The sequence below is a fragment of the Mastigoproctus giganteus genome, chromosome 1 (genome assembly GCF_048544385.1).
Source record: "Mastigoproctus giganteus isolate SK-2022 chromosome 1, ASM4854438v1, whole genome shotgun sequence".
Taxonomy (NCBI): Eukaryota; Metazoa; Arthropoda; class Arachnida; order Uropygi; family Thelyphonidae; genus Mastigoproctus; species Mastigoproctus giganteus.
Genome location: NC_143575.1, coordinates 75900103 through 75916354, shown reverse-complemented (window position 1 = coordinate 75916354; position 16252 = coordinate 75900103). Strand labels below are relative to the sequence as shown.

General features: G+C 39.0%; 1 protein-coding gene across 2 annotated transcripts in view; it reads left to right on the top strand.

The window, feature by feature from the left end:
• Window positions 1-16252, top strand: part of LOC150090900 (uncharacterized) — a 220303-nt gene that overhangs the window by 146814 nt on the left and 57237 nt on the right. For both annotated transcript variants that reach the window (XM_090380589.1, XM_090380588.1), the window contains exons 2-4: window positions 860-946; window positions 7950-8050; window positions 13535-14416. In XM_090380589.1, the coding sequence (XP_090236715.1) occupies window positions 860-946; window positions 7950-8050; window positions 13535-14416 (1070 nt within the window). The remainder of the gene's footprint in view (window positions 1-859; window positions 947-7949; window positions 8051-13534; window positions 14417-16252) is intronic.

The window sequence follows — 16252 nt, the reverse complement described above, 5'->3', positions numbered from 1 at the left end:
ATAAATTACTTTAGGTGCATGATATAATGGGGGAGACATTCCTCTGTAATAATGTCATGTTTAGGATGTGTATTCACAGTTGGAGTTCTACTATGAATACTGTACCTCTGTGTATACCCTCGTCCATTTTCTTTCACACGACATGCTTTGTATGCTCTACCCAACTGTAGCTTCACAGCAACAATCAGTTGTTCATAAATAGGCCTTGACCAAACTGCATCTGCTGCTACCAGATGTTATGCACCAAGTTGGGTCGATTATATTGCTGCTATGTCACGTGCTTGAAACAACAGCGTTCCACGTTGTAAGTTCGATCGCCATTATATATGAGGCTTAACAGTTTGAATCACTGTTCACGTGGTTCATAAACTCCTTTGTGAGAATTGCTGTTTCAGCTTCATTATTAATGGTATTCCTGAGAAATAATCTCTATTTTTCGCTGCGTACAATTAATGACTCGTGCAACTATAAAGACCCAACCATTCGCTCACCGAGCGAGGCTATTTTCTTCTGTGAGCTGCTAAATCCGAATCTTCATTCCATTAGTGAAAAGTAGAACTGCACATCAGCGAATGGGCATTAAAATAAGTCCTGTGACTGTTAATAATTAAAGATATGTAACGGTTAACGTTTACATATCATCTTACATAGCTTTTTACATGGAACACATTGTCGCTGTCCACAACAAATACAGTTGCGCGATCAGAACTTATCTGCATAAAGCATCTTATATAGTAACGCATGCGCTGCGAAATGCTCCTCCAGTTAATTAAATACTAATCCTTAGTTATTAGAATATATCTAAGAATCGTTGGTATATTGTTTAATAGTTACCAATAAAACATCTGATTCATTTCAGGTTAATTCGGAGTTTGTCCGCCCCTCGCCGATGTAACAGTTGCCACAAGATGGTCTACTTCAATGCCGTCCGATGTAAACAGTGTGGGTAAGTTGTTGCTGTTTTAAATTATTTCGAAATAACTTTGACTCGTACAACGGTTACTGCAGATTAAAATCTGAGCAAATAGAATTCTTTGTAAGTCGTTCCATCAGCTTAACTGGATAAAAGTATCTGCGACCATTTTGTTTTGTTGTCTAACGCAGTGTAAGCATAACGAGAGTCTAAAAGTTTAGCACAATGGTTTTCAACCGGGGTGTCACAGCACCTTAGGGTGCCGCAACAACATTCCAGGGCGCCACGTAATTTGGGTTTAAGTTACTAAAACATATATATATATATATATATATATATATATATATATATATATATATATATATATTTATTTCATTATAAAAGGCATATCCTTATTATTGTGTTCCATAAACCACAGCGATAGTATTTACATATGTCAACTGATCATTCTATTTACAATTCCAAAATAAAGAAAATACAAAAAACCTCACATTTATAAAAGATAAGTTTCATTACATATAATATTACGTTACAGTTAACTTATATATATATATATATATATATATATATATATATCTCAACAATAGGAATGAATACATAACAGTTATTATCCAGATCAGATTAATGCCATCAAAAACAGATTGTACATTACACCAGTCTGTAATCTAGTTATTATAGTAAAAGCACAATAAATACTTTATATTTCTTCAGTCTATAAAGTACTTATTGTGCTTTTACTATAATAACTATATATATATATATGTGTGTGTGTACACAGAGAGAGAAGAGAGAGTGAGAGTCGAATCTGACAGGCGGAAAATTGAGTAGGGGTGCCACAAAATAAAATAAATTACTTAAGGGTGCCATTATTAAAAAAAAAGGTCGGGAGGGGATTATTGTCTTTTCATTGGTAGGTCGGTGGGCCTATAGTGTCTGATAGCGTAGTTACGATTTGATTTTTAATATGAGATGTTATCAAGATCATGCACCGTTACACGGTTATTTCCCTCACAATTTCAGTACACCTGCCATTATGAACCACTCAGTTTGATACCCACTACAAAAAATATATAATATTTATTATTTTTATCCTTCTGACACATTAGAAGTACGCATACATAAGAAAAGTAAAAAATAAAAAAATAAAAAATGACATTGTTTTGTCCATTTTATTTTGTCCAAAGGGAATAAATTCCAAAAAAAAAAAAAGAAAAACGTAAAACAAAATTAAATTATGAAATTTCTGTTGTTGATAATTAATATCTAAAGAAAATTTTCGTTGCTTTATGTAGAATCATGAGGCATAGCTTCAAAGTTCGCTCTTTTTTGTGCACGTTCATCATACAAGTTGGAGCGATGTTCTAAATATGTTTGCACTGAAAGCATGCAAACAATACCTCTTTTTGCCCATAGATATCAGACAGAAAGTGCACATCTTGCACTTTCAGATTCGTTATCAAGTTTGTATTACTGAAGGTTTCTCAAGTACGGCACAAATGCAACCTTTCAATCAACGTTGGACAGTTGGTATTTTTATATTTGTATTTGTTTTTCATTTATATATTTCTTTAGAAACGAAATATAATAAAAGGTTATTGACAAGTTACATTCCTAAGCCCTCCAAATATTGACATCTGTTTTTGGCTTTCCACCCTGTATTGGTCATTAGAAATAAGATGATCATTAAGTTTATTCCAGCTTGATCTAATATCATATATCAAAATTTATGAGGCCACTGGTTTATTCTCCTTATTGTTGAATTAACTTACAGAGCTGAACAAATCAATCAGTTACTCCTGTACCCATATTGTGGATCACTATCATTGAAGGTTTTTGAAGGATTTTAAGTGTTCTAGTTGATTGTCATGGTGTATAGAGGAGCAGTATTTTTATTATTTTTTGGCATATAAGCCATCATTGTTTTATTCTTTTCAAAACAATACGAAATGTGTCCAGTTAGATTGATGCCCAAAAATTATTGGGTATTTCTCTCTTATAATTCATGGATTGGCAGCATTCTGTCTGCAGAGGAATACTGTACTAGTAAATCAAGTGGTAAACAAATAATATAATTTATCAAAACTTGAACTTATTTCGAAATACTTGGGTCAAAATTATCCTAAATAATATTAAATGATCCTCTGCCCGACTTGCGAGATCAAGTGACATTAATTCGAATTTACATGATTAGTAAGAAGTGCACCACAGGGGCTCACATCTGGTGAGTATGTGCGTGGGGCACATCCAGGGTCCTGAGCTGGATATCATCATTCTTCTTTTTTCTTGGCGATTCTCTCTCTCTCTCGGGGTAATTCAGAAAATTTTTTTTGGCTGGTGCAGCATAAGCCTCAAGCTTCCTTGCACCATATGGGTAATAATAATAATAAGAGGAGGAATAACATACCACCACCGAACCAGAGGAGGAAGAGCAAGAAGAAATATAACCCATAGCAGCCGAAGTGGAAACAGACGATGTCATGATATCAAGAATAGAGGACGAGTGAAAGAAGGCCCTAACCGAATTCGAAGGAATGGACCCCGACAAAAACTCACGTGATACCGAAGCAGACCACCTGAATCGGCACATAATACCGCATTACCTTGACAGCAATGGTGCAACACTGGAGGCCATCCACACAGCAGACGACCGGGCTAGTCGGGTGGGTAAAGTGCCTGCCTGGGAACCCAAAGGTCGCGGGTTCGAATCCCACCTTGGGCTTGGATCAAAGTACTGCAAAAACCTTGGGAGGTGCATTATGGCCACAGAAGCCGATGCGCCGACAACTACAAAAAAAAAAAAAAAAAAAAAAAATCCACACAGCCGTGTATTGTGCTGCGGTAGCAGCCACGAGGATTAATGGAAGAGAAGCAAGAGACAAGCAGCAGAAGAACCGAAAACAGAAGGAATCACCAGCTTGGGAAAGAAGACTTCAGCAGAAGATAGAAGAATTAAGAGTCAAGATAGGCCAATTGACCAACGGGGCAATAGGAGTAAGAAATTAATTGTAAAAATGAAGAGCATCCTCAAGAGAGACAGCGTCCACAGCAAACATGAGACAAAAAAATCAGAGAATAGGAAAGTACTTGGACACATTGAAGCTGAACCTCCTTGCACTCAGCAAGAGAATATGCCGATACAAAGATAGCGCCCAGAGGAAAATAAACAACCGAATCTTCGATGAGGACCTAAGAGGCTTCTGCAGGAATCTCCGAGAAGACGGGAAAGAAAGGAACGGACCACCAGTAGAAGAAGATTGAGGAGTTCTGGGGAAACATATGGAGCAGGGAAGTAAGACATGACAGCCGAGCCACCTGGATAGAACTAGAACGCAAGAAAACTAAGGACGTACAAGAAATGAGAGGGTGGGAGATTCGGGAAGAAGAAGTAAAACAGACGATCAACAACTCTCACAACTGGAGTTGTGAGAGTTGTTGATCACGTCCACAACTACTGGTACAGCTACTGGTCCACAACTACTGGTATAGATAACGTCCACAACTACTGGTACAAGAAGCTCACTTGTACACACAAGCACCTGGTAGAGCAGTTCACCCGGATGATAAGGCACCCAGAGACAATCCCGAAGTTTCTCACTCAAGGAATCACATATCTGAAGCCTAAAGACGAAGATACAAGAAACCCAGCGAAATATAGGCCAATCACCTGCCTCCCAACAATGTACAAGATCCTGACCAGCTGCATAACCAGGAAGATATCAGACCGCTTGGAGAGCCAGAACATAATGGCCGAACAGCAGAAAGGATGCTGGCAGCTGAGCAAAGGATGCAAGGAGCAATTAATAGATGTCGCGGTTATGGAGCAAGCCTACAAGAAGCGCCGCAACATGTACGCAGGCTACATCGATTACCGCAAGGCCGACTCCATGCCTCATAGCTGGAATCGAAGTCTGGCTAATAGAGGTGCTGAACATCTACAAAGTCAATCCAATAGTGACAAACTTCCTAGGAGAAATGATGGCGAAATGGAGTACCACCATCAACTGAAAACATCACAACCAGGCCAAACACCATCAGGAGAGGAATCTTTCAGGGAGATGCCCTGAGCCTATTGTGGTTCTGTCTAGTACTTAACTTGCTATCTACCATGCTCAACAGTAGTAGGTGCGGATATAACCTCAAAGAAGGAAGGAAGAACCTGTACACGTCCTCACCCACCTGATGTACATGATGACATCAAACTCTACGCGGGAACCGAGAAGCAACTTCAGCAACTACTCCAGATCACCGAAGAAGTCAGCAATGATATTAGGATGAAATTTGGTCTAAAAAAATGCAAGACCCACGGATTGAGTCAGGGAAAATTATTCAACCGAAACTACCAGCTGCAGAGTGGTAAAGAGATCGAAGCCATGTCAGTGGGAGAGGCCTGCAAATACTTGGGGATGATGCAGGCTCAGCAGTTACAGCACAAGGAAATTAAGGCCTGCCTGACCGAAAAATACCATCAGCGAATCAGAGCCTGTTGAAAGCAAAGCTGAACGGAGGGAACACAGTTAAAGCCATAACCACCTATGCAGTCCCAGTGCTAACATGCTCCTTCGGGGTCATAGATTGGACTAACACCGAGATGGAGGATCATGAGCAAGTCATGGACAATGATGACCAATAGCCGCCAACACCACCCGAAATCTGCCATGGAGAGACTGACAATTGCCCGGGAAGAAGTAGGAAGGGGCCTGATAGGCCTCATTGAGCAACAGAAGACAGCGATAGTTAACATGAAGGATTACTTCCAGAAACACACAGCAGCATTCCACCAGGCCATAAGGAAGATAGGCAAGCGGTATACCCCACTCAACCTAAGCCAGGAGTCCCCCCGCTAACCAGGAGGTACAAACGAAGCTAGAAAGATGGGCAGAGAAGACACTCCATGGCAGACACTACAACGATCTCCATCAAGAGCACATAGATAAAATTGCTTCAAATGCATTGTTCACGAGCGGGACGCTCTTCCCCGAGACTGAAGGATTCATGCTGGCCATCCCAAGACCAGGTAATCAACACCAGGAACTATAGAAAATACATCGCCAAGGAGCCCGGAGTGTCCGATGACACATGTCAACAATGCCACCTGGCCTCAGAAACGATCTAACACATCATTGCGGGATGAAAGATGATCGCCCAGACTGAGTACACTCATAGACATGACCAGGTAGCCAGGATAATACATCAGAAGCTAGCAAGGAAATACCAGTTGGTCGAAGAAAGTGTACCGTACTAAGAGTACGAACCCCAGGCAGTACTAGAGACCCCAACTTACAAGCTGTACTGGGACCGCGCCATAATAACGGATAGGACAATTCCGCACAACATACCGGACATAACCCTTGTGGACAAGAAGGAAAAGGCTACCTATCTGATTGACATAGCGGTACCCAACACTGGCAACCTGCAGAAAACCCATGGGGAAAAAATCAGGAAGTACACGAACCTAAGACAGGAGATCAAAGAGATGTGGCATATGCAACAAGTAATGACCATCCCGATCGTCGTGTCAACCACAGGTATGGTGCCAAAGACCCTATATAACAGCCTAGCAGCAATAGGTCTCCCAGCGAACACCTCCAGAAAGTCGCAATCCTGTAGGACAGTCAGAGAGTACCTCGACCAACAGTAACACCAGACATAACAACAACCACCCTGTGTACTTGGTAGCAATAACCGTCACGAGGTGGACCCCCCCCCCCCAATCAGGGAGAAATAATAATAATATTGTCACTAGTGTGTATGCGCTCTCTTGTTGAAAACTTTTACTCGGGTCATTTTGACCCATGTGTACTAGTGTAGGTTAAAACTCGAGAAGTTCATAATGAAAACTGAATGTTACTAAAATTATAATACTGTACTCTTAAAACTTAATTACAGAATATGACATTTACATGTATGGTATTTTCTCAATTTGTTTACTGGACAGCAAGGCGCCTCCATAGCCAGATGGGCAGGAGCAGCAGTGCATAGTACACGCTTCTTGATATAACTGGACAGCAAGCTCATATATCGGACTTACCGAGTCGAAACCGAACACCTGGTAACCCTAAGTCGATCACAAAACTCGGCTTACGTTTTGGTTAAGATTAAAATTCCTGGCCTGCATACGTATTGCATTAAAAGAATATTGAAACTTGCTTTCATAAGGACTAACATTCACCAACACACAATCTTTATTCCAAGGTGTTGATATTATTCTTTATGTTAAATTAACCAGGGACTCACATCTGGTGAGTATGGGCTTGGCAAATCCAGGGTCCTGAGCTGAATATCATCATTCTTCTCTTTCTTGGTGATTCCTCTCTCTCGGTAACTCAGGAATTTTTTTTTTTTTTTTTTTTGGCCGGTGCAGCATATGGATAATAATAATAATATTTAGTTTTTCTTGTATTATTACTAATGATTGCACCTCTTTAATTTGTAATAAAATATTTTCGTAAACTCGACTCCATTCAAACGTATTTTAGAATATGTACCCGTAAATGTTGAATTTATTATTATGATTAGAAGTATAGTATTTTGTTAGTACACTACATCTGCAGGGCAGTAAATTTGCTCTTGTGTAGGGGTACATAGAATTCTTTGAATAACTTGTTATTTTTAAAATAAAATTTTAGCGGGATCAACAACAAAAAGTGCTGTATTCTTTTTCTTAATTTTTTTTTTTTTTTTTTTATTGTCTCTGATATTGTTTTACCCGACAATCCAATTAGACAGGCCAAAGACACGAAAAAGTGAACTCGAGGCCGAAATATAGCCAAACTTCATCTCAGAATTTGTGCATTTTCTTTTCATGAGTGATGTTTGTTTTCATGAGTGATGATTGGGATTTGAAATGTTGAAGTTTATTACATTCATGGTTTAAAAAAATAGCTATTCAGATAAAAGGTCATGCCGTTACTAGTAATCATGGTATCGATTTTGTCGAGAAATCTTGCACATTTAAAAACTTAACTTTCTCTAAGTTTATTATTAATCTACATGAAAACTTACTCTTGAAAGCAAATTTATTTTTATTTTTGCCTAGAAATGTCACTCACGAGTCATGTGCAAACTATGTCAGCCATTGGTGTAACGTCAACGGACCAAGTATGCGAAGAAATAGTCACGAGATTTCCATAGTGGCGGGTAAGTTTGGCAAAAATCTTTTATCGTTTAAAATTGTTGCTGATTAGACTTCAGTATCGAAATACAATAAATAAGAGGAGACGGGGGTACTTTTTTTTTCTTTCTTTTTCTTCCATTCTCGAAGAAAGAATGCCATATAATCCACTATGCGGTCCCTTGACTGCTTTGGAGTAATGCCCCAAAAGAGAAAAGGTTTCATAATTTCTCGAAAGTTAAAAACTGCTTAAGCGACAGCTGCCATCACTGATACCGAAAGCCATTCTTAATCATAAGATTTGTTGCTAGTTTGCAGAACTGACAAGATCTTCGTGCTGCGTAAACGATTCAAAATACCTCAGCGTTGAGATGTCGTATGTGGGCAGAGTTCCGGTTGGGTTTTCATTATGTCCCGTTGCTATAACAACCGTGTAAAGTACCATCACCTTATTGACCTTACACGAGTCATTCTAGGAAACGGCAAATTGCCGACGATTACGGAGAATTGCCGCAATCTCGGGAGACATAAGAAAGATACCGCACAACGGTGTGTTCTCATCAATTAGCCATCAACACTATTGCATTATCTTAATGACAGATTAGCTCCTGTCTCCTTGCTGTTATGCAGGGATCATTTGTGTGGCTGTATGAACAAGCAGCGCCTCTTTATTACTTCATGTTGATTGCCTTTACAAGGACAAAGTTATATTTTCGTTACAATTACAACACTATGTAATTGGCCCTCCCGTTTCTCAATTTAATGGAAAGTGAAGGCGACTTGCACAGATTTTGTAGCGCTGTGTTTAGGATTATCTTAAACGCTACCTGGAAGGGAGAGTGAATGGATCCTTCAATTTTGTTGTACTGACTTCTGTAATTTAAAATGATAAACACTGGCTCACTGAGGGATTGAGAAAGGGGAGCATCTTCTCAGGATTTTGAAGAATAACTTGAATTGTTCTGTGGTTCATTAAGTAAAATCAGCACCATCTGCTGATTTTATGGCATATGAAAATAGATCTGCTCCATTCCCAAGTTTTTTACTACAAACTTCTGACACTTGACATTGAATTTTTTTTTTTTCTGGGTCGATCGTAAAATCTCAGGCATCAGAGTCTGCCTGAGATATTTTACAACCGACCTGTGAAAAATATTCGGTGTTGCCGTTTATCAAAATTCTATTCAAATAGATTATCATTTGGAACACATAGTGTATCTTACGTTGGGTGGCTCCTGGATTTTAGTACGTACATAACTGTTCATGTCACCCACCCCGCGAGAGTTTGGCACTTGCCATGGGTGTTGTAATCAGATTTTGGAAGTCAAGCAAACGTTTAATATTAAACTATTGTATTTCAATACTGAATTGCTTGCAAAATGCAATTTTTATGCAAACGGTTTGCATTTTCTATTTATTCCTCTTTGGCATAGTGTTTTGGAAAGGGAGGATAATTGTCCAATGGTTTTAATTATTTCAGACATTATGAATGAATGTAATGTACTCAGTAATGTATTTGGGCTGGAGAGATGGATTTTAGTGAGTAGGGGATTTCTGGAGACTGCAGCAAGTTGTAATAATTTTGGATACTTTCTATGCCTTTATTATCCAAAGGTCTGAATGCTGAAATCTATTATGCACAAGTTGTGCTTTCATGCTTCTGTTTTTCAGCAATTTGGACTTCAGATCGGTCAAACCTTAGACCATGATCGTAGTCGAGTTACGCATGTTGTATAGTGTGTAATACCATAAAATATGGTAATATTATTGTATTCTATCATATGTAGTCATCTGGAGTATAAACAGAAAAATAATTGTGATCTTCAATCAATTTTTGTTCTATTTTGAATTCTGAAAACCGACTTGCTGCTGTAAAATAATTTGGAGAGCTTCTCCATACATTCTAGCAACCTGTTTGTGTTATCTTTGGTTTATATAAATGGCAAGAATATTGATATTCATTTTTCTCCAGTTGTAAAGACAAAATTAATTTTTAACATGAGTTATATATTTGTTATTTCTTAGTGGTTACAACAGATAGCCTGCTCCTGATTTTGTTATATGCTCCGTGTTCAAAATTTTGACCTCCCTTCATAGCTAACATTTGTTATCGATTTAAGATAGAATACTAATTTAAAAAACTTTATTTGGTATTGTATGTGAAAGGTTTAATTTCATTAGACTAATGGCAAATAATAAGTAAAAGGTCATTAGTCTAATGAAATTAAACCTTTCACATACAATACCAAATAAAGTTTTTTAAATTAGTATTCTATCTTAAATCGATAACAAATTGATCCCGTTTGTTGATGGAACAGATTTCGATGAATCAGAGATTATTTATGGAAGTCTGTTCGCAACATTGAGCACTGAAATGGACCATCTTCTGGCATTATTTGGAAACAGTTAGTCATCAAGATGGCAGTCATGCTTGTTTGTTATTTGGTTTTTAGGAGCATTAGCAACTAAGGCCATATTGCTCCGGGGATATGTAGTGATCATTCCCTGACCTTTCCGCATCCTCCGTATTTGGGTAGTCATGCACCAATGTGGAAATGTGATCTGTTATGCAATTTTTTGAATGTAGAAGGAATAAAACATGCTGAATTTTATTACAGAATGTTGTCTTTTCAAATAATACAGTGGTTATAATCGCTGCCCTGCCCACATAGGTGCAAAAGGTCTTGATTCGAATTCTGTCAATGACAGGAGGAACTTTTATGGGCTTTTTTCACTATGTGGCTGAGTTAGTTGATTTGGAGCGAGCCCCCCCCCCCCTTTTTTTTTTCTTTCATCAAAAGAGGCAATCCGACCAGAGAACACACTCAATTTACAGACATATTCCATATGGTAATTCTCAGGTGGCCCTAATGTGACTTCTTTTTTTTTTTTCGTTTCTTTTTATAACCCAGAATTTTTCCTCAGTGTGATGAAGTGTGCATGAGTCAATGGCAAGTCTACTAGTGGGTGAATAAGTTGAAGGACAGTACTGAAAGTGTTAGGTGTGAGTTAAGTGCTAAGGCAATGAGGCATCAGCATATTATGTTTGTAACTGTGTGTGTTTTTTTTGGTTGTGTGCTGGGAGATAAAACCATGCAACCCTGGCCTCAGACTGACTCAGCCATATTGTGAAAATGGCCCACAAAAATTCCTTGCATCATTTACAGAATTTGAACTTGTATCTTTTCCATCTGGTGTGAGAGCATGGTGATTATGTCCACTGTGTTACTAATGTCGGTATATTGAAAGTGAGGAGGATTCTCCTTGAGCAGAGCAAGTACATTGTCATGACATCAGAAGTAACAGCAGCAGGAAAGAACTCTTGGGAGGAAACAACCATGTTACTGAAGAAATTGCCACGACCTTCAAGATTAGAGTGGGTCAGCACATACTAACATTTAACAAAGAGTTTAAAAAGTATGTGCACTATGGACTCCTAGGCATTTAATACTGGAAATGAAGGAACAACAACTTAATGTGTGTGCCAGTGGTGAAACTGCCATACTATCAGGGCTACCACCTGGGGAGTCAGGGGATTTGATAGTTGTTTTTGTATAGTCATAGTCATTCAAGATCACAAGAGGTGGAATCTCACAGGGGATCCTCCAACTTATAGGTTCACCTCTGTGTTCTATGATTTTTTTGATCTATAAGCATGAAGGAGATTCTTAGAATACAGTGGCTAGAGACGAATTCTGAGCTCACTGTTACATATTAGAAAGCAAATGTGAAAGTTCATGTTGTATCATACAGGCCGACCGGGCTAGCTGGGTGGGTAAAGTACCTGCCTGGCAACCCAAAGGTCGCGGGTTCGAATCTCGCCTCGGGCTTGGATCAAAGTACAGCAAAAACCTTGGGAGGTGCATTATGGCCACAGAAGCCGATGCGCCAACAACTACCAAAAAAAAAAAAAAAAGTTGTACCATACAGACTCACTTTGACAGAAGAAAGTTAGTACCCTAGCACTAGGCTGGAAAGTGTTACACAATGTATTCTGAAATATCACAAAGAAGTGATTATGGAACATTATATGGAGAGAGGAGAATGACAATATGGAGATTTGCTTCTGAACCATATAAAGCTAATAATTTGAAAGAAATGTGGTTTTCTCAGATGTGTCTGCAGTGTGGTAACACCCATTCTCACAGTGTGAATCAGGTACAGGAGATAAGTATGCATGGGTGAACTGTTTTTTACACACACACACACACACACACACACACACACTAGAATGCAGTATTACCTCAACCTCCATCTTCACCAGAATTATAATTTCATCTTCCATGAAATTATCACCTCCCCCCCCCCCAAAGGTGCACTAAGACGTTACTTTTTGTCAGATGAAGAGGTCAAAATAGTGGTGCATGAGTGGCTTCAACATGAACCGTAGAACTTCTCTCAAGGAATTTGGGCATTAGTGCAGCATTGGAGAAAGTACATTGAAGATTAAATACGTATTTCCTTGTTGGTTATGAAATACAACTTTTAACTTTTCTGGTTTTTGACTTGATTGACCTTTGTATATTTCAGGCAGGGTGGAATGCTTCGTATCGGCAACTTTTTCCCCCCCATTTCTCTATATCTTTAGTTTAAACAAGCCTAGTTATATTGGAAATACTCAGCCATATTGTACCATTTATGTTTATGAAAGTGAGTTGTAGCACATTTTGTGTTTTTCTCTCGTTTTCATGAGAAGGTGATAAGAAAAATAGTGGTTCCTCCATAGCCAGGTGGGCAGGAGCAGCAGTGCGTAGCACACGCTTCTTAATTAGACCAGGGTTCGAGCCCGTGACCACCAAATACAGAGGATGCAGAAGGGTCAGGGAATGACCACCGCATATCCCCAGAGCAATATGGCTTTAGTTGCTAATGATCCTAAAAACCAAATAACAAATAACATAACAATAAGAAAAATAATAATAAAATTAAAAAAAAGGTGCATATCTTCCCATAACGTGGTATTATCCATGCAATATTTTTGTTTTTGTATAAAGTTTCTTTTTAATCTCAAAAAAAAAAAAAAAAAAAAAAAAAAAAGAACCGCCTTATTTTGATCCTTTGTGATCTAAGTTTTTCTTTTTTTTTTATGACAGTAAAATGCACACTAAATTTATCTGGTGTTTGGAGATGCAAATGACAGATGTGTCATTATGCCCTTTTGGACATAATCACAACTAAATTTTAAAGTGATTATTTAGATTATTAAGATTATTATTATGTTGAATTGCAAGTGTAATAGTGCACATGAACTATGGCAGGATGTAATTTTTTTACCTTTCTTTTGTTTTCCAAAAATATTTTCATCACCCTTAAATTTTAATTAGTTTCAATAGGCTCGTGAAATAGTTTTTGGCATGCAACTGACTGCAGCTGTAATACAAGAATTGTTAAAATCAGCATGTTGTGTTGAATACAATTGTATATTTGTATAAATAAAAATAAGCTAATTACAGTACTCTTTTGCCTGTTTTTTATGCTTTTATTAAAAGTCATTATTTTTTTATCATCAGGTGGTGATGATACCGTCAGATGGCGACGTTCTTCGCTCGATCCAGCACTATCATCGCCTGGTGTCCAGACAAAGATTCACATTCCTAATAAAGATGCAAATGATCAGTATGAACAGAAAGGTCACCGGAAGTCGAGTTCGGACAGTAGCAGTAATAGTACCACTAGCAGTGCTGCAGCAGCCATGTCGGGATTGCTCAAAGTGGTACACTGGCTGTCTCAGCGTCGTCGAAGTCGGGAATTCAGTAAAGCCAATGCTGCTGACAAGCATGTCAAAGGGAGATTTGGCTTACACCAAGACAAACTGGATGACAAAATGGCACGCAAGAGGCTAAAAACCCTGCTAAAGAATGCACAAAAGAGACATACTTGTGCTTTCAGCAGTGCGGGTGTTACCAACCAGTGTTACTGCGGGTGGCCACCAGGGAGTGTTAGCAGCTTTTCTCTTCACAAGCACGGTTCATTAACGAATAGTTGTCAGAACTTTATCGTGTCTCCTAGTGGAAGTCTGTCATCTAGTGGGTGCATATCGACAGCATCATCTGCTGCCCAGACACCTTCTGATACAGAAGGGGACTATCGTTTTAGTAGTGTCACCTACCGGACGTATGATAGACTCCAGCAATTTCCTGAAATACGAACTAGAGATAGCATACCTCGGTGTTATGGGACTCGTTTTCCATCCTCCATAAATCCAGCAGCAATACGTGCCGCCAATATTCGTGGTGTTCCCAAACAGCGGGGGCAAAACCTCAGCATGCATGGGAGGTTTGCTCGACAGTGGATGTTCAAGGCCAGGACATTGAGTTTAGAAAATAAGTGTTCTCCAGCTGACAGCCTGTGTGCAACATGGCCCCCAGCAGGGAAGTCGATCACTACTATGGGTAAGTATTCTGCCATAAAATACTGCAGATAGTGATTTGAATCTTTAGTGTTTTGGGCACTCATTAAATGTGAAGCAATTCACCTAAAGAAAGCTATAGGCTAGTGCTTCATAATATTTTTTTTTGTGTTGCATACCATCTGGCAAGTATATAAAAACCTCAATACACATTTAATGCCAGTTTCTGAAATTGGAGTTTCTAACAGTATTTAGGAACTTCTTCCCTCCCAGTGTCAAAACTGCCATACAGTAAGGTCTGCCACTGTGGGGAAGGAGCAAGGAGTCAGGGGCTCCTGGATGGCTGATTTCATGAGTTGTTGAAGATCAAGTAGGGCCATTTGGCAATCTAGTGAGGGATCTAGAATTTATGGTTTCACCTCTGTCCCTTACCTCCTACAACATTTCATTTCATTTTACCTTCACAGTATTTTTATTAAGGTTAACAATTTGAAGCAGGTAAATGTTTTACATTGACCTGCTTCGGGTAAATTTTACAGGTCAGTGTTGAAAAAAAAATTCACGAGTTAGGGTTGAATGTGAAAGTGTCTGCAATTCTGCCCAGACACGATAGGAGGGAGTATATGATGAGAGCCTTGTCGATCAATTAGGCCCTGGAGAGATTGTGCAAGGCTCAAGGGGTAGAATTTTTTCAGCTTCGTCTGTGCTTGTTGACAGGAGAGACTGCTTCTACAGGGATGGGGTACACTTAAATAGAAAAGGTGCAAGAATATTTGCTAATGCTATCGAGGCAGTGTTAGGTGGGTTGGAAAACTGCTAGCTTGGAGGGAGGGATACACAGACTAAAAGGTTAACAGTGGCCACAGGTAGAGGCTAAAGTGATTCTTGTACTGCTTCTATTAGAATGAGCAGCAGCCTGGAAAGCAAGGCAATGGAGATTTCCTGGACTGCTGGGAGTCATAGTGGAACAAGTAAATACATGGGCAGTGTTAGGTTGACTAAGAGTAGAAACAGGTGCATGTATACTTGCATGTACACTAATTCTAGGAGTGTAGTTAATAAATTTGATGAGCTTGAAATGCTATTCAAGACATCAAAGGCAGATATTGTTGGGATATCAAAGAAGTGGTGTCACACAAACATAAGCAGTGCAGAATTGGAATTTGGGGAGTACAATGTGTACAGAAAGGATAGACGGGAAGGGAGGAAGAGTTATGCTGTTAGTTAAGAAACAAAATGTAAGGAAGTGCATCCAATTGATGTTGGTGGACAATGCAATGTTGAGTCTGTTTGGTGTGACATAAGCACTGGGAAAGGAAAAAATGAGAGTAGGTGTGTGTTATAGGCCTAATGAATCTGATGAGTATAATGAGCAAATTGTGCAGTAAATCAGAATGTCCTATAATGGGGATTTTAACTTTCCAGATATTGACTGGAACTTGTGGATTGGTCACTCGCACACTAGCAGGATTTTTGTGGATTTATTGGATGACTGTTTTCTACAGCAGCAGCATGTTCGAGAGGCAACCAGAGGGAGTAATACTTTTGATCTGATTATCAGCAGTGATTATTGATGCATTAAGAATTTGTAGATAAAGTAATCACTGGGTGATAGTGATCACAATGTACTGATGTGGGAATTACTTAAAGATGTAACTACCATCAAGGCTATAGGGAAGGGCTTTTGGTTTCATAAAGGTGACTACAGGGGTCTCAGACAGTTTTTAAATTCTGTACAGTAGGATCAACTGATGATGTTACCAATATTGAATCATAAATGGGAAGTCTTCGGGGACTTAATTTTGGAGGCTACTAGGCTTTTCATTCCAACTAAGAAATACTGTTCAAGGTTTAGGCCTAAATGGATGTCAGATGAATT